Raw genomic sequence first — 23,859 nt, forward strand, 5'->3', positions numbered from 1 at the left:
TAGAAATTGTTACTCTTGGTAGAAAAATTGCTTAAAATTAGGAACAAAACCACCATTTTGTAAAGTTTGAAACAAATCCTTGCGTTGAGACACAAGGAATGGAAGCCCTTCTCTTCAAATTTCATTACAATTAATTATTTATTTCATGATGGCATTAACTGTAGCCTTTTTTCTACTGGCTACCAGAACAAAATTAGGCAAGATAGATCACAAATCCTTTCAAGGCATTCACATTTGAAGAGGAAAGTGTTATTTATGGTATGAATATATAGAAATGATCATATAGGCCAATATTATATGACAATTTGAATTTGCATTTGTTTGAATAAATGAGAGGTAGTTTAATGTATCTTTTCTCTTTCATGTAGACTGCTTGCATTCGGCTGAGAGACAATCAAATATCAAAGAAAATAATTTCAACACTCCTACTATGGAGGTAGATGCAATGGGTAACTCTTCTGATAATTCTGTTGACAGTCGGCTGAAGCAAAAAGAGCTGAGTGGCTCAGGGGAAAATGCAAGAGAGTATCAACCTGCTACCTCATTTAAATGCTTAGAAGCATCTCATACTCAGAGTGAAGACACAACAGATTGTTTAAATAGTAGAAGAATTTCAAATATAAAACATAAGGTACTAACTTCAGCATACCTAATGGCAAGAAGGTGTTCCAGATTGTTTCCTGAAGACTGTTGCTTAAGGAAAGTCAAGAATGATACATATATCAGTCCTAATATGAACAGTCAAGCTGCTGTACCTCAGAGCCCTATGGGACAGCCTCCACAGTCCTTTCCTAGTTGTAGTGATTGCTTGATTGATATGCACCATGGCACTGCGTTTGTGACAAACAGCAAGTTCAGTAATACTTTGAGTCGGATCAAGTTTGGCATGAACAGAGTTGGTAGTAACTCCTGCAATAAAATATTAGCTGATAAAAGGTGTGCTACAGATGAGCTGTCAGGTGAATACAGGGAAACAGTTGCACCTTTGGAAAGAAACTGCTTAGAAAACAGTAGTACTGGCTTAAAACAGTGGGGGAAAGAAGATGTAGCTGAAAATCAAGAAACACTCTCTATTAAGAACAGTGAAAACTCTGAAGCAGCTACTTGGAATAATATATCTGTAGAGGTTGCTGAAGAATTCTTGGATTGTATAGATAATTCTTTGAATGAAGTGATTTCTGAAGAAGATAGACAATTAGCACGTGTGTGTGTCAACACAGAGCCAATTGAAAACCTAGAACATAAAGGGAAACCATCAGGAGATCTTCACACATGCAGTCCAAATCTGAGCTTTGGTGGCTTCCAGACTGCTTCCAATAAGCAGATTAAATTCTCTGAAAGCAGCATAGCAAAAGGCAAAATGCTGTTCAAAGATATTGAAAATGAATGCTTTGAAGCCTCTTCCATGGAAAGAGTCAGAAATTTTTCAAATGAAGTTCAAAAGGAGAATATATTTTCCTCAGATTTGGAAAGCCAAACAGGCAGTACTTCATCTGGTTTGCAGACAAGGTGTACACAGTATATTCCACATAAGGTTGATTTATGTAAAAACTCGCTTAGAAATCAACTATCCATGCAAGAACCAACTCAGTCTTTGACAGCGAGCCAAGAAGCTGAAATTGCTGAACTTTCTAATATCTTGGAAGAAACAGGTAGCCAGTTTGAGTTCACACAATTTCGAAAGCAAAGTAACACGATACAAAATCATGTTCAGCAGTTTGGAGCAACAAATGTGGAAAATGCTTCTGAAGCAGGGAAAGATATTAATTTCTATAGCACTCTTAAATCTGAAAATCATGTAATAAGTGACGAATACTGCAGTAAGTTGAAAAATGAAAATGAATGTAAAATGGTAGAATATGAAAAAGAAAACACAGTGGTTTTCCATAAAAATAAAAAAGAAGTTACTTCTACTAACTTGGACAGAAATGAAAGTGGAATATCCAGCCATGAGAGCTGTCTGGTACCTTTACAGGCCAGCTTTTCTAATTTTGTAGGATTTATTTCAGCTGGAGGTAAAAAAATAAATGTTTCTAAGGCAGCTTTGACCAGGTCTGCAGAGCTTTTCAAGGACTTGGATGATAATAGCTTTTTGTTTAAATCTTCTGAAACTAATACTGGATGCTGCAGTTCAGATGGGCATGTGTCTTCTAACTGGAATTTTATCAGATGCCATACAAAAGAAAGTGAAGGAGGTATACTTTGTGTTCCAAACATAAGAAGCATAGGTCCCATTTCCCACCGTTCAGAGAAAGAATATGCGGAAGATATTAGTACCCCATGTAAGGAAAATACAGAAAAATGGACAGAAATATTAAGTGATAATGAAAATGTTGATTTCAATTGCACTAATGCTAGATGTTCTGCCTCTGGAATGAGAAACAGTCCATCATCCTTTAAAAAACCTCACCAGAACTGTAAAAATTCTAATCAGTTTCTGAATCAAGGAAACAGCCAAGTTGAAGGTTGTTTGCAAGAAGACGCTTCCTATCTGATGTGTCTAGGTGATAATATTAACAGTGCAGAAGAACATGGTTTAAGTGTTTCAGATGAAATGGAAAACCTGTCCCCTACTCAGAAAGAAGACAGAAAGCAGGAAGATGAACACTTGCTGCTGAACTGTCAAGCTGCAGATTCTGATGCAGTATCCATTTCTGACTCATCTTTGTGTAGTTCTCTACGTGATCTCAATGTACAATGTGGGGAAAGAGATACAGATGTTTCAGAGAACTCTAGAAAACAAAAGACAAATAGTGTCAATGTGAAAGGAGAAGGCTCCAGACATAAGAACCTGTTTGTGAGTGAAAGTGGGATTAAAATAGGCTCTTACCAACATCATCGAGTACCTTCCGAGCAAGAGATGGGTGTTGAAAAAAACGAAGTTAAAGGAACTTATCTGACTGGTTTCCATACTGCTAGTGGCAAGAAAATAACCATCGCTGATGGGTTTTTGGCTAAAGCTGAACAGTTTTTTTCAGAAAATAATGTTGATTTAGGAAAAGATGATAATGATTATTTTGAGGACCGCTTAAGGAAACCTAATAAAAGCTATGTTAAAGACTGTGGCATATGTATGGATGGTGTTGCTCAACATGATGCAGATGTACTTAATTTTAAAGATAAGCTTATCCCTGAAGAACCTGGGGACCGACTAAAGCAGGCAGTAGAGGGGAGTCCCATTAAAGAAGCTGTTAATCATGACAGCATTAAAGTGGGTGCATTTATTAACGTGGATGAAGAATGTGAAAGAAATTTGGCAGCTCCGTGTGCAAATAAGGAATCTTATGTCAGACTTGGAAAGTCAGAATTAAAATCTCTTCCTGGACCTGGGAGCAATTCTTTAACTAGAACTCTTTTGTTTGAAGATAGAAAATTGTTTGCAGAGAGAGATGTGGAACACTCAGCAGAAAAGAAGGATAATTCAGAAAGCAAACCTGACTTTCCTCTGAAGTGTGCTACATCTGTGCATTTAACAAAGGTGTCAAGTGACCTTGCAGATAATTCTGTGCCTGGTGGTATTATTAAGGCTGTATCTGCTGAGGATAGTTGCAAATCTAGTCAGTCCCTCCTCTTACTTCATGGTAGTATTCCAAAAAGTTCCTCACCTTACCTGCACTGCGGCAGTCAAGAGAATGGCTTAAAACGTTTAAATGAACTTTGTTCTAATACAGACTGCTTCACAAATACTGCAGATAATGCTCACCAAGAACAGCCTGAAGTCGATCTTCCTGAAGATGGGACTAATCTAATCTGGTTACAAGAAGCATCACTTAAAGCTGAAAGTCAAAAGAGTGATCTGAAACAAGTGTTCAGTACAGCAAAAGGTAAAGCAGTCTCTGTTTCAGAAAGTGCATTAGCAAGCATCAGACAAAAGTTTCGAACAGACTATGATGAATATGTAAAATCTGAAATTGAGACTAAATCAGGAACTAATCAAACAGAAATTGCTGGAAGTTCATCTTTCAGCATTCATGCTGGGGGTCCTGGTTTTGCTACATTAGACACTACAAAAAGTGAGATGAATTTGGCTGCATCTCATTTTATTAATGGAAATGGGAATCTTATTGAAAACAATCCCCAAGGTGCAAACATGTCTGCAGATGCAGATTCTGTTCAAGATTCTCGGATGGAATGCTTTGAGCAGAAGAGTAAGCTTGTAGGACTTTTGCCTGTGCCTAATAAGCAGTCAGGGCCTTCAGGCAACCTTGGATTTTTCAGTACAGCAAGTGGGAAGGCTGTGCAACTATCAGAAGAGTCGCTAAAGAAAGCTAGGCAGCTCTTTTCTGAAATGGAAGGTAGCCATTCACCAGAGCTGCAAGATGCACATTTGTTTGAAGATGTTGAAAAATCCAGAAACCGTGATGAAATATTACCTAGAGAAATGCAGCTAGCACTGCCAAGAGGGAAGGAGAATGCCAGCACTGATAAGATTTCAAGTCCTGCTTTGGGGTTCAGCACTGCTAGTGGAAAGCAAGTGACCATCTCTGAAAGTGCCTATCGGAAAGCAAAGGCAATTTTAAAGGAAGCAGATGACCTCTTAAGCAATGAGCTTGGTGTTACAGATGAACTTCGTGAAATTAAAGAGAGTGATCAACATGTAGAATATTTAACTGGTAAAGTAATTTCAGAATCCAAAACTGAAAAAAGCTGCAGTGAGGAGCTTGACTTGAAAAGCATTTGCCCTGAAGAAATGAAGTCCTTTCCAAGCACTCACCATGTCAAAATTACTGAGTATGTATCACATAGTAAGAGAAACAGCCAGTCAGCGCCCTTTAAAAATAGCTTTGAGCAAGAAGAGACCAGACTTTTTAGAAAAGGAGAGCTGAATCTGGGGGTGAAAACAGAAACTGAATCAGATTTATGCAGTGCTACATCTAAAGCAGAAATAAACATTTTCCAAACTCCAAAAGGCTACTTGAAAACAGAGGCTGTAGAAAGTACAAAAGCTTTTATGGAAGATGATCTTTCAGATTCTAGAGTCCAGGTTAAGTCTGCACAGTCCTTCGTTGGCAAAATGTCAGATAACCTTCAAAATAAGCCCTTTGGGAAGAGATACTTGGAAGAAAAAGACTCACTTGGTAGGTCTTTGTCTTATGTCTGATTCAATAATAATAGGGTGTTGTGATTTTGCATTTAGCATTGATTTTCTTAATTGGAAGTAGGTCACCATAGACTCGTATAGTTGCACAAGCTCAGGTGCAAGTGTTGAGAAGACTAATGCAAGAAAGTGTGGGTAGGCATAAAAAGGTATATGAGAGTATGTCAGGTCAACCCCAGTCAGCCCACGCCACAGCTGAACTGTAATCTGGAGGGAACAGACCTACTGACTGGAGAATAGTCTGACCCAGGCTGCCTTATACGTAGTCTTGAAACCATTCATGATAGCACCATACAAGCTTCTTCCTGTGCAGAAGAAAACTTTGCAAAGCGTGCTGAACTAGCTCTGTATTGGAAAAGGATGTTAAAATCATCCAAAAACTTGCTAATTCTGTTAGCTATGACTTCTTCTGTGTTGTATTTAGCAATTTAGTTAAGCTGTACAGTATTGGCAAGAAACTGAACTTAATAGAAACATCCCTGTTTTTATCCTAGGAGAACCTCCGATTAAAAGACAGCTACTGCTTGAATTTGAGAAGATGAAGATTCCCCCCAAATCTTTGAAACCTTTGAAAAGCACTCCTGATGGTAATCCTGGTGTTCTTATGTTCTAAGCAGTAATCTCACTTTACCTTTAAAATTCTTTAGTTTCCAGTTAACTAACAGAAAGTGATTGCTTGAGTGATTCTTTTATCACTACAGTCATGAAAATTCAGGGAAACTGCTATGGTGATGTCTCTGCTGACTTGAAGTCATGTAATTAACAGCATGCCATGTGGTATCTCAATGCATTAAGCTGCACTGCTTTTGCAAGAAACCTGTTTAATTTCCGTCATGGTAGGAATTCATCCAGTTTCTCACAGAAGTAAAGCTCACTGTTACCGGCTTCAGTAGGAGGAATGTGTTTTATTCATCTGTGAATTTTCAATCAAAATTTCTATCTACAGGTAAATAAGAAGGTACTGATGATTTTATCTTACAATAGTTAATGCAGAATATGCTTGCTGATAGCTGTGTTACGGATGCTCTTAATATTTTGTACCAGATAATCTGGAGACTCTGGAAAATGAAAATTAAGGCTTTAAAGTTTGAGATGATGCTCTCTGGGAGCTCATTATGATTGTTGTGTAGGGTAGTGTGACTGGATGCTGCTTTTGCTTATGGGATAAGCTGTTTTTCAGGGAGCTTGTTCTTTCAAAGCATTGCATGCTGTCACCTAGAATTCAGTAGCAGTGTGCACATAGTAAATCAGAAAGGCTTGTGCAGCTAGGAATTGTTGCCAAGCAGCCTGAGATGAGAGGTCTCTATTTACAGCTGCTGATTTTGAAGCCTTGAAAATGATACAGCATGTAAAATAATCCACTTTGGGTGGATTGTTTTGATATTACAGAAGATTTCCGTTTCACACACAGAGTACTGTAGTATTGCTGGGTTGTTCTGTGAAAATTTCTTGAATCTCATTGCTGTCACTTCCATTTTTAATTGCCTCAGCCAGCTGCTCTCTTACCTAGGTAGTGACCTGCATTGCTCAGTGCAACAATTTAAAAGCATAATCTTCCTATTTCTTTCTTTAAAAGCATAATCTTCCTATTTCTTTCTCTAAGTGAATGACACATCCTTTGAAGCTGCAAAGCAGTGGTGCTATATGTCTACTAATGTTACTTTTGTCAGATATTTGGTCCTGTTTTGGTCTGCCTTTATTGTCCCTTTAAGGAGGTACATTCTACGCCTTGTTACTCAAAATGGAATTACATATGAACTTCTTTTGCAAGTGAGAATTACTACTTTAAATAAAGTACTTCAAAATATTATCTAAAGTTTTAAGGAGTAAGTTGAAATGAGAGTCGTACTTAAATGGTGAATGTTTTCTTTCACTGCATCAGATACAGGGGAAAAAAAAAAGAAACAGCATAATATTTTCAGTAGTTCACGGGACCACCACTGTTCTTAAACACCTTATTCCAACTCACAGACAGTTTCTTAGGTACCTGATGGGTATGCAGTTACCCACAAAGCTGGCTTCCTTTTGGCACTATAAAAGCACCAAGCGTTTATAGATACCGTAGTAAGTGCAGTGACTCACCCACGTCAGTGTGCAGAAATGATTTTGTAACTAGGTATTTGAGTCCTAAAAAGTGTCTCTTTCGAACAAATGGATTGGTTACTGCATGCAGCTAAATTTGTTCTAAGCAAGAAATTAGTAAGTTTTTAATGGAATTTGTAAGTTATTGCCAGATAATAATTTTATACCCTTCATACATAAATATTACTCTACCCTGCAGCGGAATCTTAACAGTGTTACTCTTGTGGAACAAATGAAAGCAGTTCTAATTTCCAGAACAGTCCTGCCTTGTGGCTTCAGGAACATGTGGTGTGGCATCTTGTAGCTGTGACTTGTCATCTGAAAATTCCTCTTAGAAACCCAAGGGCATCCCACAAACACAACACAAATAGAGTTTGAATTCCAGGCTGACGTGATTTAAATCTGTTGGTAATAGGGAGATAAGCACATCCTTAGAAAGTCTGGAAGAGAAGTTCTATGCAGATGTGCCCTTTTCTATTGCAAATGTAGTTGTTCGGTTTTTTTTGTTGCTGATGTTTTTTAAAGTTGCTAAATGAGTTCGAAATTGAATGGGAAGCCTGCCTGGAATCAAATACATGTGAAACGTTTCCATTTCAGGAGGCTAAAACATCTTGCACGCTTACAAATGAGGGCTTTTGGGAGTTCAGCACTATGGTGATTTATCTTTTAGATCTGAGTGCAACTAGTATGAAGAACAACCGAGGCTTAATTAGAGAGAGCTTCAGCTAGTAATTGGTTTTCAATCTGTGTTTTCACTGCCAAGAACCTGAAATAAAACTTCCTGTGTGACCCCTGATGTGTTGGAATTAATTCTGCATTTACAGTTTCTTCAAATGACCACCTGTCCACTCATACTTACTGCCTGACAAACTGACAAGGGAAGATACTTTTTAAATTTTTTTGTCAAAAAACATGGCATGTGGTTGAATGTCATCTTTCCCAAGATATCCCACAGTCAGCTCTTCTCAAGAGAGAAGAATCTTTAAGAAAAACATAAAATAAAAATCAGTGGGGCTAACCTCATAATTTATCAGGTATACTGGACAACATACGATTGCTAACTTTTGTGCCTTGGAAGTGAATTTTGCATTGATGATAGAATGTACAAGGACCTGTCACTAGACTAGTGACAATTCTGTTATTTTCCTTGCTTTTACCCACAGTCAAATTTCTTGAGAGCCTGTAGAAGTCTTCCAGTGCCTGATTTCTTGTGCCTTCACTTCCATTTTTTTTAAGCGTCTCTTTTAAAGGTCTTCCACCGGTCTGTAACAACCTGTATTATCCTTTGCTTTGTCAGGGTAATTATATTGCTTATATCAAACAAATATTAGCAAAACAGCTCGAATCCTGAAGGAAGCTAGTCACTGAGATGGTAAATAGAACTATTATTTCTAGTGGCAGTCAGATTATGAGACAGATCTGTACCTCATTTTTTGTCAGATTCAGTAATATTGAAGACAACTGCTTTTTCTTTCTTTGTGGGGTTTATATTACTAAATGTAACAAATCTGTTTAAATCCAATCTGTCTGTGTTTGTAACATGAGTATAGAAGAAATGTGCTGTAAATATCCATCCATGCAATGTACCACTTCTAACTTTTTTTTTCTAATTACCTTACAGGCATTTTCAAAGACAGAAGAAAATTTATGTACCATGTTCCTTTAAAACCAGTAACTTGTCAACCTTTTGGGTGAGAAACTTTTAATGTATTGTAGAGTTTTTCTAATGTAATTTCTTGCAAGTCCTTGTAACTTTAAAAATAACATACGATAGCAATTTGAAACCCAGTTTTCTTAAAGATTAATAATTTTATTTCAAAATAAACGTGTGAAACGATCATGCAACACATGTTGGTGCAGTACACTGATGAGATGAGGAGCAAAGTTTACACTTTTTTTATTAGAAACAAATTAAGCATTCAATTTTTCAAAAAATTAAAAGGCTAAAACCTTGTCTTTTTATCAATCTGGTGTTGACAGTTACATTACTAAATTAAGACTGTTGAAATTGACAGGCATCTTTGTCAACATGCTGAAGCCTATATCATGTTTTCATCTGCAGGACTTCTAAGGAACGCCAAGAAGTCAGGAACCCTACACTTACTCTCCCTGATCAAGACTCGAAAGGATTTAAATCTATACCTGCTGTTTTTCAGCACTGTGCCCTACGGCAGTCTTCAAGTGGTGCTTCAGGACTTTTTACCCCACGTAAGGCCATGGCCAAGGAGAGTGAGGAAACAAGAAGTTTGTGCAAGCCAGGCAAAGCTGTTAAAACTTTTGTTCCACCCTTCAAAACCAAGCTGACACATTCTACAGCTGAACAAGGCAGCAGCAAGAGATGTCACTCACCAATCGCAAACAGTGTGACGGAGCAGAGGGAATTAAATCAAATCCCAGTTGAACAAAATAGTGCTGAAGCTCAGGATCACCAGTCCTGCATCCTGCATGCTGTGGTCACTGACGCAGAAAATAACAATTCAGGTATTTTCAGATTTCCATCACTTACCTGTTGTGAATGCTAATTATCAGAATGCTAACCAGAGTTTATAAAGAATGCGGAAAAATTGTTTTCGCACACTGTGTTTCAGTAACAAGTTTTAAAATAGTTTATATTTCATCTGATATTTGATTTGATATACTTAATATTTTCTAAGGAGTCTGAAGACTAGCCTTGATATACTTCACTCACTTTTATAGAAGCTTTATTCATTCTGCTTTCTAGTGAAAGTGTAGGCCCAGCCATGCAAGTGGTTGATTCAGTCTTTTCAGAGGAAACAGTTCATATCTTTAGCTGTCTGACTTTCTCTTGCTTCTCTGAATCTACTTGTATGACTGCATCTCTTAATTTGATATGTACTGTAGGAGGGTTTTGATGAATTTCTTTTCTTTGCAGTTACAAGCAACATGATGGCAAATCTCCACTGTGCTAGAGATCTACAGGAAATGAGAATTAAAAAGAAATATAGGCAAAATGTTAGCCCACAGCCAGGCAGCCTTTACATCATTAAAACATCTGCAAGAAACAGAATCTCTTTGAAGACTGCAGTAGAAGAAGAAACACCCAGTTTTCATTCTACAGAGAAGGTATATGTGTCGCTGATACCTTTTCACTATGTCTTTGAAGGAGTGTGTTCCTTAAAACTAGAAAACAAAAAAACTGCGTATCTTCAGTTTTAAGATAAGTATTTACAGTAACTCTTAAAACAGTTGCTACAGTTTTAAAATACTTCTGCATGTCCACAGCTAAGAGGTATTGCAGATAATACAGATCATAAGCATCTCTGTAGTGTTAGAATCAAACGAGAGAAAGATCAAACAAGGAAAAAAATGAACCAATGATAGTTACTAGCAACTTCTAATCCCTAGGAAGAGCTGTCTTTAGATAACACATGGTTAAAATTCAAGCTCAGATAAGTCAATATCAAAAACCTTTTGGTACAGTGTTTTTTTGAAGTACAGTGTGATTTTCTGCTAAATAATTTGCATGAGTTCCTCCATTCTTCTTGGATTGCGTATAAAATGGTCATACAAAAGGTCTCCCAAGATCAGGGAGGTATTTCAGGGGACTTTAAATAGCATTACATATAAAAGATCCTAGTAGAATTCAACTGTATTGTCATTATTTTGTCCTTTTCATCTTTTTTTTCAGCTTTACGCATACGGTGTTTCAAAACATTGCATACAAGTTAACAGCACAAATGCAGAATCATTTCAGTTTCTCATCGAAGAATTTTTCAGTAAGGAGTATTTGTTAGCAGGAAATGGGATACAGCTTGCTGATGGAGGATGGCTGATACCTACAGACGAGGGAAAGGCTGGAAAAAAGGAATTTTACAGGTATTATTACTTAAAACTTGAGGCAAATATGGGATTCATTAGTTGTTATACTCATATCCCCTAGAAGAAGTCAAACACTCACTACATTTTGACTGCATTTTCAGTACAACTCTTACTGGTTTAAATAAAGGTATTGTAGGTTTGTAAATTTGCTGTGTAGACTAATGTAGCCTCTTCAATTAGACTAATTAATCGGGGACTTGACTGACTGAGTCTTGAATACCTTCAGTGACGGCCTCTCTGGATCTCCCATGCCAGCTGATACTCATGGTTTAGAAAAAGCCTTTTATCTGCAATTGGAATTTTGCATCTTCCAACTTGTCTGTTGCCTCTCATCCTGTTGTCATGTGCTTCTGAGAAGAGTCCATGCCTGCCTTCTGTGAATTCTCTGATCACGCAGTTACAGGCAGTAACAAAGTCTCTAACTTCTCTCTTAAATCCAAACCCAGCTTTCCTAGCCTTTCCTTGTGTGTCATGTGCTCAGCCGGTGAGTGTACAAGGGTTCCAATCTTGGGGGGTTTGCTCTTCCAGTATATCAGCATCTTTGTCCAGGTGAACCCAAAACTGGGTGCAGTACTTCATTCAGGTGTAGTCACTTCATTCAGGTGTAGTCCATCAAGTGCCAAAGAGAGGCAAAGAATCACTCCCTTTTGGGCTTCACTCTTAATAGCCCATAACATGGCCATATTTCTTTACTGCAAGGACACCTGCTGCCTCCCAATCATCATGTGGTTCACTGGGACCCTGGATCTTTTTCTGCAAAGCTGTCTCTTAGAGTCAGCATTGGTCTGTTAGTGTTGCATGGGGTTATTCCACTGCAGATGCAAGACTTTGCTCTTAGTGAATTTCATGAAATCTCCATGAGTCTGTTTCTCCAGCTCATCCTAGTCCCTTTAAATAGCAAATCCCTGCATTGCCCTCCAACTTATCAATCACTTCCCCCAAATGCAGTCATCTGCAAACTTGCTGCCGTCATCTGGATTATTAGTGAAGGCACTGAAAAACTTTGGTCCCTTTACTAATATCAGCTCTGCAAGTTCTGGAGTTTTAGTCCTTAAAGCATATTGTGGTTATTCCAAATGCCATAAGATAAAGCTGATCTACCTACAGTTCCATTCTGCATCCTGTGGCATCGCCATGGTCTTGCTGTTCCATTGGCAGCTGTGAAGCATGTAGCCATACACGCTGAAATAGTCACTTGCAGCAGAGCATGCAGAACTTGACCTAACTTGTGGCTTGTGATTCTTCCTCCTTTGGCAAGTGTTCTGATACCAGCAATACAGTCCCAAGTTCAGCATTTTCTCCCCAGTGGTGGCATGAGTGTTGAATGTTTGGTGGGCATACCTTGCTAGGTATATGCCAAAGCATTTATACTGGATGGATAAAACAGCGGCTGGGATGGTTGTCTGTGTACAGTTAGCGCAGGACTGCTCACCTACACATGAATGTTCTGGAGTTGCATGCATTTTAGAAAGTGCTCTGGTTGTTCTTTTCTCATGTGAAAATTGCTATTTTTAGGCCAACAAGCAATACCACTAATTAATAGGAGATGCGAGATTTTGTCATGAAGCAGTAGAACTCTGGGAGCAATGCACCCAGCTCTGGATTACTGTTCTTGCAATCAGTGCTTGGTCATGTTGGAGGTAATCAATTATTTTTACACTGCTTTCTTGTGAATAGGAAAGACATTAAAGCATTTGCACAAAACAAGTTATTATTAGATACACTAAAACTTGAAGTAGTCCAACTTCTTGTTCCAGAGGAAGCTTGTCTTTATCCTTTCCACAGGTGCTCCTGGTTCTGTGCTCAGGTCATCTAATCCATCTAATGGAAGGCTTTCCCCACATTCCTTTTTCAGAAATAGAACAGAGAAACCACCAATGTACCACTTACAGCAGAACAGCTAAGGCATTTTTGATGTCAGAGCCTCTCTGGGTATCAGTGTGGATCTGACCCTGCAGCAAACAATTAGTAGAGGCTGTTCCACAAGCACTGCCTTCAGTTCCTGTATCTTTTCTGGGTTTGCTGTATGTTAAAACATATAGTTGAGAATAAATATTCACTGATTGCTCAGTTGAATCAGTCTCTTTATTCTTTTAAATATATTAACTGGATCTCCATCAACTTCCACATGCCTTTATTTAGTCATAAGTATTTAGAATCTTAACCTTGGGCTGAATTCTGTCTTCAATTCCTGAATTGCATCATTCTTTATAGAAGATAAAGGTATCTCCTAAAGCTTAAGACTGCCCATCTCTTCCACCTTGATAATTAATTTTATAGTCATACCTACTCCTTAACTTCCTGTATATTCACCTATTAAATTGCTTCTTTTCCTCATCCAACCACAACACCATTCCTTAAAATCTTGAGCCTTTCTGGCAGGTTGGAAGTCGCTTTTTAGTTGGACTGTGCTGATCAGTTTAATGGCTTATTTGAATGACTTGTCTAATTCCTTCTCCTTCAGTGAAATGAACTTCCTAGTGACTGGCAGAGTTGGAAAAGACAGTTTTCCAAGCCAACTAGCACAGTTCATGGTGGTACAGCTTGAAATCAGTGCCATATAAAGCTCTGCTTAAGCCATCGCGTGGAGAGAAGGAAATAGTTCAGTAGCAGTGAAATGTGTTGTTGGGGATCCAGTGAAACAAGCAAGGGACATTCCAGGGCTGAAAGAGAGTAGAGCACACCTCTGTCCTTCTGTGCTATGAGCATAAATACAGGAATGAGAGAAGGCCTGCCCCTGGAGCTATTGGTAGGCTCCAGGGTCTGTTTCAAGAATGCATGCGTGTATATGCATGCATGCTGCCAAAGCTTTTAAGGGCAAAACAGCATTTAGACAATAACCACGCCAAACCATGGAATGTAACCTTCTTGTTTACTCTGTAATAAACATTCCTTTGTTAATGTTACCTGTGTGCATAAGCTGAATGCAGTGCTAGGGAAAAATAGGCAAAACTGGCAATGGACTTCAGATTACTTTGTTAACTCCTTATCTGCAGGGCTCTCTGCGATACTCCTGGTGTGGATCCCAAGCTGATAACAGAGGCCTGGGTTTACAATCATTATAGGTGGATTGTATGGAAGCTGGCAGCCATGGAAGTGTCTTTTCCACACAAATTTGCTAACAGATGTTTGACGCCAGAAACAGTGCTGTTGCAGTTGAAATATAGGTAAGTGTGTAGAAACATACCTGGAGTTGTAGTTTTGAGACTGTGTGCTTTTGTAGCTCATGATATTTTATAGTTTCTATGTCGCATTTGGTATTTATCACAATGTTGGAATTGTTGAAATCGTCTGTATTAGAAGTGATAGCGCATGTTCCCTGAGAATGTTTAGATAACTTCAGTTTTTCTTCACTGGCACTTAATCACGTGGATTAAATAATAGTTTGCAACAATTCATTTCATGGGAAAATGACGTGATGGATTTTGTTTCCTATGTTAGTGTCACGAATCCATTTTTTGTAGGTATGACTTGGAAATCGATAAAAGTAAGAGATCAGCAATCAAAAAAATAACAGAGAGAGATGATGCAGCAGGTAAAACACTTGTGCTGTGTATTTCTAAAATCCTATCGCTAAACGCTGCTGTATCTCCTAGTAATAGTAATAACAGTACGGAATGTGAAAAAGCAGCAGCAATAATTGAAGTTACTGATGGCTGGTATGGGATTAGAGCTCTTCTGGATCCACCCCTCAAAGCTTTCTTACATAGAAGAAGGCTGGCTGTTGGTCAGAAGATCATAGTGCATGGAGCAGAACTTACTGGCTCTCCAAATGGATGTACGCCACTGGAAGCCCCAGATTCCCTTATGCTAAAGGTAAACCAAAATACTAAGTTCAGCTTGATTGGATATGCCTGAAAGATGCAATATGCTGTTCATTTGAGCCATGCTGTAAACTGGATGGGCTTTTGTAAACATAAAAGTTTTTGTCTGGATTTTAATAACCCAGTTTGTAAGACACGAGGTAGTTAATGCATACTAGTCAGTAGAGTTGGAAGAGAAGTTAATAGTATCAAAAAATCAGTAGTATACAAGTACTTTTCTTTTAAGTTATGTAAGATTCTGTTCAATTTTGTTGCATGTTTTGTCAGTTTCAGCTTCCTAGTATGGTTAAGCATTAGGTTGAGGAAAATATCCATCATAAATAAAGTGTAAGGTGAGGGAGAATGTAGGGTGAAAACAGCTTGTGGGAGGATGGGCTTGGGTAGGGAAGACTTAACTTGTTTGAGGGTTATCAAAGTGCTCTCTGAAGTTGCAGCATAAAAATGCTTCTCCTCTTGTATAAGAGAATGGAGGTGCTCTCAGAGGTGCTCGTTTCCTAGATAATTAGAACTCATGAGACTTTTAGTACTTGTTTAAAATTAGCTGTTCAATGCAAAAAGAAGTCCTGAAATTAAAATCCAGTATGTTCAGATGTAATAATGAGAGAGGTCAGTGTAAAAATAGCCATTAATTTAAATGTCATAAGCTGGAGTTCTTTTTGACCCATCCATGCCAGTTCATTCAGCACTTGATGTGTTCAGATTGCAGCCAACAGCACGCGGTGCGCACGGTGGTACACAAAGCTGGGATTTCATCGGGACCCCAGGCCTTTTCCTTTGCCTCTGTCATCGCTTTACAGTGAGGGTGGTGCAGTGGGCTGCATTGATGTGGTTATCCAAAGAACTTACCCTATTCAGGTATGGTACAAGTATTTGATGAATCTGACAGGTTCTATTAGATTTGTTATCTAATGGCTGGTTGCTTTATCATTCCTCAAATGTGACATAATGTGGACAGACAAAAAAGTGTAAGAGATTGTATCATGTGCGGCTGGAGAAGAATTGACTGGCAGTGTGAATGTTTTTAATTTTTTACAGGTGGTGTATCCTGTTCACTCAGTGTCTTCTGGTTCAGCTCAAAGAGCCAGAAATTACTGAACTTTTTTTGTATAATCTATAAAAGGCAGAGTTTGTTTTAAAGGAGGAAAAAACATGAGGAGTTTTAGCTCTGAGTAGATATGTGAAATATGTTTGTTCCTCTTACTAACATATCTCTGCAGTGAAGTTAAATGTTGTTCAATCATTAGTAAGATTCTTTTTTAAATGTAGCTGGCTATATTGAGTAAGATCTATTGTTTGAAATACTACTGACATTACAATGGGAATATTGTATAAAATAGAATGAAGATGTTTTAGATAGAATCTGACCGTATTTATAGTTTGTGTGGATAGCAGTTGGTAACTACTTGCTTTTTATAACTGCCCAACTGCAAAAAGAAACTGTATTTTTCATGCTAAGTAGTCCTCTTCATGCTACCAGGTTAGCTGAGATACAGCTTGCAGATTTTGTTATCTTTTCTCAGAGAATGATACACCTGATACATGCCTGTAGCATTTTCTATGTTGTTTGATTTCTGAAATGTTTTATCACTACTGATGGATGTAGAATGAAGTCCACAAAGGATAATGTAAAGGATAAAGCAATATTTGGCTTGAATAATTACCTTGATATTTAAATTATTATTTAAATGGAGGTAATTGGAACACTGACATGGACAACATTCTGGTAGAACTAACATTTATTTTGGTCCCAGAAAGGCAGCTGTAATCTCTTAACACTATCACAGCTAATGGCTTCCAGTTTGGGGAGGAAAGTGGTGCTTTGTTTTTCACTGTCTCCAGAGAATGACAAGCTGATACAGATTTCTTTTAAAACACTGAGAATCTTGCTCAGTCATACCAAATTATAGGAAGATTTGGGTTATCTGTCTCCTTTTGATTTGTGACTGCTGCACCCCTTGACACAAGAACTGTACTTAAAGCTGTCGGACTAAATAACGCACGACGTATTAGGTGTGCAGTTAATGAGGCACACAGCTATTTCAATAGTTCGCTATCTCATAACGATCAGTCCTTCAGCCTTCCTTCTCCTACTCTTGCTATACTGTTGCTGCTTCTGTGTGCCCTGGAGCTGACCTGGCTGCTGTCCCACAGCTGGTTTAGTTCGCAAAATCTGGAGTAAGAAGGCAAAAACAAAAAAAGCAGCCCCACAAAAAAAAAATCACCCTCAAACAGCTGTTTAATTAGCAAACTAATGTGATCTGGTAGATAGATAAGGACTAGAGCCAGTGCAAGTGAGAGGAAAAGCAAAGAGAGACCATTTTCACCAGCAGTGACCTCCTGTGTTTGGCTCGCCTGTCTCCTCAAACCTTGCACTAACGGCATTAAAGCCTGTGAGTTTTGGTAGCATGCTGAAGAAAGCTGTTATCCTGTGGAACCACTTCAAGCATAAAATGTTTAAGGGTGGCTGCAGAACAGTACCACAGCTCTTTTGCAGCATCTAATCTGGCATGCTTCAGCAGTACAGTCAGTGATGAAACACAAATCAAGTAAAATGCAGTTCTGGTGTATTTTTTGAGCTCTGCGTATGCTTTATATCTAAATGTATCTACAGATTGAATTCAGCTATCTTCTAAATTGCATAACTGATGGCTATTATTATTATCTATGGTTTCTTCAGCTGTTAAATCACACAGGTTTGACTTCAACTCAGTTCAGTCTCTATAACTTTAAGAGAAGATTTACCAGCCAATGCTATTGGGTTTTTTTGTTTTCTATTTGTTACACTAACAGAACTTATGAACTTGTTCACTTCTAAAACCCTTTTTGCTTAACAGTGATTATTGAAAAAAACCTAAATTAGGTTAAAAAAAATTTTTTAAAAAGGTTTGTTTTTGTTTTTTTTTTTTTTTTGGAAATTTTGTATTTCAGTGGATGGAAAAGACATCAGCTGGCTCATACGTGTTTCGTAACAGCCGAGCTGAAGAAAGGGAAGCTGCCAAGCATGCAGAGGATCAGCAGAAGAAACTGGAAGCTCTGTTTGCACAAATTCAAGCAGAATTTGAAAAGCATGAAGGTAAAGCAGTCATTATTTCAGAATATATATTAAGAACACATAAACATTTTGGACGTTTGCAGATGAGTTTCAAGAAAATTGCAAAAACTTCTGGTGATAGAGAAATGGTGGTTGGGGTTTGGTTTCTGCAGAGGTTGTCTGTGTGTTGCATGGTTTGCTGTTCTTTTTATACTTCCTATGTCTTACAAAGTCACTTACATGTTTTTTTCCCGACTTTGCAACTGCCTAGGAGACTCTTTGTGAACTTACTGGTCACCAAGCTACTAAAAGAAATTAGCATTGAGATAACATTTCGAAAATGGTACAAGATTGTAGAATTCATAACTGCACTTTCTTCAAAAAGCCAGCAGTGTTAATGTTTTGCCTAGAGGTGGGTTCTACTAGGGGTGTATCTCAGTCGGCTGAACACCAAGACTGAGCACTGAGCAATTTTTCTCACAAATTCTGTGGGACTGTGGAGAGATACTGAGGTCAGTGGCGTTAGTAAATGGGACAGATGTCCTGGTGAAACAGGGCATGAAAAAGCCTGAGGTATAAATGCCTTTATTGCCTTAGTCTTACCTAGCAACACAAGCCTTAAGGTACTCCACACTATGGAGGACAGGGAAAGGATTGGATAAAGGAAGATGTACCTTTGGTGAAAGAGGTTTGGTTAGAGAATACTAACCCAAGGGTCCACAGGCCCCCATGGAACGCTCACAAGTGTTGGGAGAGCTGATTGATGTTACTGTGGTGATTGGGAGAGGTGTCTGAAGGCTGGAGGAAAGCAAATGTCTCCAATCTTCAAGAAGGATGGAAAGGAATACTCAGACAACTAACTGCACGCCAGTCAACCTGACTGTGATCCCTGAGGTTTTGGAGGAACTGATTTGGAAACCATTTCCAGCCAAGGGCAAGAAAGCAATAGGGAATAATCAGCAGGGATTCACCAGTAGGTAGTCACGACTGACCAACCTGATAACCTTCTATGATGAAATAACTGGCTTTACTAGTAGAGAAGCAGGGAGCAATAGATATTGTCTGCCTTGATTTCAGGAAGGCTTTTGATACTATTTCTATTAAGATCCTTCTAGGTAAACTGATGAAGCATTAGAGGTGAGCAGACAATATGCAGTAGCCAGGCCCAGAGAGCAGGGATGAGTGACATGAAGTCTAGCTGGAGGACAGTTAACTAGTCATGTAGTTGTTGACCCCAGGGGTCAACACTGAGTACAGTCCAATTTAACATCATTATTGTTGATCTAGATGATGGATGATGGGACAGCGTGCCTTTACCAGATGTGCATAAAAGGCCCTGGGGTCCTGGCAGGCATCAAATTGAACGTGAGCCAGCAATGTGCCCTGTTGGCAAATAAAGGCTACCAGAGGAGTGCTGGCCAATGGATGTCATCTTTCCTTTTACCCAGAACTAGTGAGGCCACGCTAGATTTAGATCGCACAGTTCTATGATTCTATGAGTCTACTGTACTGAAGGAAATCGTCAAAGATGAATCACAATTAATGGAGACAGTAATAGTTAATATAAAGAAGATAACTTGGCTTTTAGCTCACACAGAATCATAGAATCATAGTGATTTGGGTTGAAAGAGACCTCTAAGATCGTCTAGTTCCACCCGCTCTGCCATAGGCAGGGACACCTTGCTCTAGACCAGCTTGCTCAAAGTCAGTCAATCTATCTGTCCATATATGAAAGCATTTTGTGGTTTTATTCTAGCAATGCCTACATACTATCATGCTTCCTACATAATTTTCCTTTGCTTTTGAAGTATGCTGGTTGTTGTACTCATGTAACAGATTTTTTTCAACAGAGAGAAACTGCAGAAGAGCACCAAGATCGCGCGTAGTCACCAGGCAGCAAATCCATAATTTGCAAGATGGTGCAGAACTTTATGAAGCAATTCAGAATGCACCAGATCCCAGTTATATGGAGGTAACTGTACAGCATACCTGGCTAATTTTGAAATACTTGTGGAATCATTTCCTATATATCTTTATATACTTAGTATCTCCTGCTAAAATCAACCACTAAATTACTCTTTCTTTTTGTCACCTTCTGAAATTTTCTACAGTACGCTTATTGCTAAGTAAATGAAGATTTAGTTAAAAATTGAAAAATATTTTAATGAAGTCTAGTTAAAATAGATGAATAATGTCTTAGATTGTAAAAGAGAAACTATTTTCTCTTGATATATTGAAAGGACAATATGTGTTTTTTATACCTTTATTAAATATTTGTGGGTGTGTAGTCCTTCCTAGCTGTTAAAAATTAAATGCACACTTCTGCACGTCAAAATCCTTGACTGTCAAAAAGCCATTATATAAAGCTGTGACTTAATTTGATAAAATGTTACGCATATCTGTGGTGACGGTACCTGGATCATGGAGGGTTGGTCAGAACAGTAACACTCCCAGTGATTTCAGCAGAAATTCACTGTGTTAGCTCAGAGATAGCAGCCTGCTGTGACTCTTCTTCGTACAGAAATTCTTTGCAAAATGTCTTATTTGTTATTAAGCAGGCAGACATGCCTGTTGTATGAAATAATTCACTTATGTTTTAAGCAAAAACATAATTCTCACTAATTACTACATAACAACAGTATATAATGTAATGCAAAGACAGTCAGCCAAGTACCAGTCAAGATTGGTGACCTCAGTTGTGTTAACAATACAGCATTTAAAGTCCTAGTAGTGTATCAGTTGGATTTTCTTGTATTTAAAAAAAAAAAAGACAATACATTTTCTCTTGGTTACAGGGGTATCTCAGTGAGGATCAGTTAAAAGCTCTGAATGCTCACAAGCAGCTGATGAACGATAAAAAACAAACTCGGATACAGGAAGAATTCAAGAAGGCTGTAGAGTCTGCAGAACAGGAAAAACATGGTTGTTCCAAAAGAGATGTGTCTGCTGTATGGAAATTACTTGTAGTAGACTATAGAAAGCAAGAAAAACATAGAGGTTAGTACTTGGAAAATTATAAATAAGCTTTATTTATAATTTATCTGTACAGGAAACTGGCCAACATAACAGGCAGACTTGAAACTTCAAGTGTTCCAGCTTGCATGTTGCAGTTTCCAGTTTTGTTTAAAAGCCTTTATATTAATATTGCACACCTAAATCCGAATCTGGCATTATTAGGAGTGATCCTGAGTATCTGGCGTCCACTGCTAGATGTGTGTTCACTGCTGAAGGAAGGCAGTCGGTACAGAATCTACCAGCTGTCAACATCACAGTCCAAAGGAAGATCAGACTCAACTAACGTACAGTTATCAGCAACAAAGAAAACTCAGTATCTACAACTATCAGTAAGTGCTTTAGTTGCATAAAGATGTATCATCAGGAAGCACTGCAGTCTGTGTAACAGTATGAGGGTTTATTTCAGGTCTCGCAGAAGATGCTGCTGCAGATTTTCTTTCCAAGAAAGGCTCTAAAATTCACCAGTTTGTTGGATCCTTCTTATCAGCCACCGTGTGCCGAAGTTGATGTAGTTGGAGTTGTAATATCTGTTAGCAGAACAGGTATGTTGTGGACCAAGCACGTTATCACTGAATAAGCACTAGATTCTTTATTGAAATAATCAAAATTATCTTGGTGTTATACCTGCATCTCAATTCTGTTAAAACCAGGTCAGGTAACCCATCACCCTAATATGCAGGCAGGTAATTGTTTTCCTAAAGAAAATAATGTCTTCATTATTTGCTCAGAACTTAATTCTAATTTTTTCTTACTTTCAGGATTCCCTAACATGGTTTATTTATCTGATGAAAGCTATAATCTTGTGGCAGTAAAGATCTGGGCAGATCTCAGGCACTTTGCTATCGAAGATATCGTTGTCCGCTGTTCGTTCGTTGCTGCAAGCAACCTTCAGTGGCAATCTGAATTCAGATCAGAAATACCTGTGCTAGTGGCTGGAGATCTTTCTTCATTCTCAGCCAGCCCAAAGGAAAACCATCTTCAAGAGAAGTTTAATGAACTGCGAGGGATGATAGAGGTAAGCCTTCAGATTTTTAGTTGAATGATTAATTCTAGCTATTGCGGTGTTACGTTTGTCACCAGGAAGTCTGTCGGTACTAATAAAACTTAAGTAGTGCACATCGTGTTGAATTAGGGGGGATTTTGTTGGAGATGGAGTAAGATGTTAATGCACTTTGCCTGGAGGACTCTCTGTATCACCTATTGGATATCTTAACTGGTTTCATTTCCCCTCTCCCCGCCCCAGCTCAACACCACTGCCTTAAGCATGTGCTGCAGAATCCTCTGGCCAGCAAACCCATTTCACTTGTCCACAAGGAATCTGTCATGGACTGTTGGACTCTTGCCTTTTTACAGTTCAAATTTACTGTCTTGCTTAGTTGAACGCATTCAGTATCAACCAAAGAACTGTTGATTTTATTTATTCTTAATTTCAAATTTAGCTGTGCTAAAAAGATCATCTTGGTCATGCATTCTCACTTTATTGCACAGAGAATTTTACATACATATTTTTCTTGCAAACAGTAAAAGGAAGGTGTATTTTTTTCCATGGAAAGTGCAGCAGACTTCTTAGTTGTTGACTGGATGTACAGTAAACTTCTGGTGGGAGCACAGCAAGAAAACAAAGCCTGACTATTTAGTATGTGAGCATGGAATACTCAGATAATCGTAGAAACAGCTGTTATGCACTGTAATATGTTCTGCTTTATAGAATGTGGACTCCTTTTGCTCTGATGCAGAAAGGAAATTGACAAATTTGCTTCAGAGAAATTGCTCACTTACACCCATTTTACCTAAAAGATGTGGTTTGGAATGCTTTTCTCCTTCCTGCAACTCAGGCCTTTATGCAGAGGATAAAAGTTCGGTAAGCTACTTGTAATTAGTCTTGGTTTTATACTGCTATGACATACACTAAGGATATAAGCAGGTTTTTTTTACTGATGGTCTCTACTTTCAGACCACCCCACAGGGTCTCTTCAGAGCAATGCAAGCAGATCAGATGCAATGAAACCCTTGTGTGGGTTGGGACTGTTACTCAAAAAGAAATCCCTAGACTAGACTTCCTACAGGCAGTACGTGGAAAATACCCTTCATGGCCTGTGTTTCAACAGCATATTTTAAACACTCTGAATTCTACATGAGGAAAATGAATCCTCCTTTCCCTGTGGATGGTTTATTGCTTCCTCGGTCCTATTGTGAAGATTATCTGACATATCTCCAAGTGAGTGGTCAGGCACTGGAACAGGCTGCCCAGGGAGGTGGTAGAGTCACCATCTGTGGAGGTGTTCAAGAAACATTTAGATGTTGTACTGATGGACGTGGTTTAGTGGGAAATGTTGGTGTCGGTGGGCGACTGGAATGGATGATCTTAGAGGTCTTTTCCAACCTCACTGATTCTGTGAGTCTGTGACATCACTGGGAGGAAAATACTTCATCTGTAAATCTTTCTTCCATGTGTGCCCTTGTTCAGAGGACTTTTCTTCTAGATATCTCTATAGATGTAGGTATTTCATAGACTTGAGAGGGAAGAAGTATCACTTTGCAAATGTCTGCATTTCACAGCAGCACTACCAAAAACTGAGTAAAACACTAAGCTTCTTTTAAGGCTGCTGGAGACAGGTTGTTCCTCGTGTGCAGTGCTGAGTGCAGTCAGAATAAAAATATTTCCTCTCACTGGTTGTGAGGGAGGTGGAAACACAGTGATAAAAGGTCAATAAATGAGGACTAAGTAAGTTTGTAAGGCATCCCTTTCCAGTTCAGAGAAAGTGCTAATATTTGATGCTGAAGCTTTAGTGGTATACATCAGTTTGTTAAATACACTGGCCAAATTGAAACAAATGAGCATTAAAGGTGTTTTTAAGCTATGCTCGTGTTTAAATGATTTGCTGTGTAGTAGCTATCGGTGTGTGTGTGCTATTATCTTCATGGTTTTTGGTCTGTGTTCTGTCCCTTTTTCCTTCAAACCTTTTTCT

General features: G+C 38.5%; 1 protein-coding gene across 2 annotated transcripts in view; it reads left to right on the forward strand.

The window, feature by feature from the left end:
* Positions 1-23,859, forward strand: part of BRCA2 (BRCA2 DNA repair associated) — a 37,291-nt gene that overhangs the window by 12,331 nt on the left and 1,101 nt on the right. For both annotated transcript variants that reach the window (XM_052671112.1, XM_052671111.1), the window contains exons 11-26: positions 369-5,078; positions 5,593-5,685; positions 8,802-8,871; positions 9,243-9,661; positions 10,074-10,264; positions 10,830-11,017; positions 14,017-14,187; positions 14,485-14,836; positions 15,544-15,699; positions 17,773-17,917; positions 19,726-19,847; positions 20,671-20,872; positions 21,053-21,219; positions 21,297-21,432; positions 21,649-21,905; positions 22,599-22,751. In XM_052671112.1, the coding sequence (XP_052527072.1) occupies positions 369-5,078; positions 5,593-5,685; positions 8,802-8,871; positions 9,243-9,661; positions 10,074-10,264; positions 10,830-11,017; positions 14,017-14,187; positions 14,485-14,836; positions 15,544-15,699; positions 17,773-17,917; positions 19,726-19,847; positions 20,671-20,872; positions 21,053-21,219; positions 21,297-21,432; positions 21,649-21,905; positions 22,599-22,751 (7,532 nt within the window). The remainder of the gene's footprint in view (positions 1-368; positions 5,079-5,592; positions 5,686-8,801; positions 8,872-9,242; positions 9,662-10,073; positions 10,265-10,829; positions 11,018-14,016; positions 14,188-14,484; positions 14,837-15,543; positions 15,700-17,772; positions 17,918-19,725; positions 19,848-20,670; positions 20,873-21,052; positions 21,220-21,296; positions 21,433-21,648; positions 21,906-22,598; positions 22,752-23,859) is intronic.

This window comes from Tympanuchus pallidicinctus, unplaced genomic scaffold (genome assembly GCF_026119805.1).
Source record: "Tympanuchus pallidicinctus isolate F22 unplaced genomic scaffold, pur_lepc_1.0 scaffold11, whole genome shotgun sequence".
NCBI lineage: Eukaryota > Metazoa > Chordata > Aves > Galliformes > Phasianidae > Tympanuchus > Tympanuchus pallidicinctus.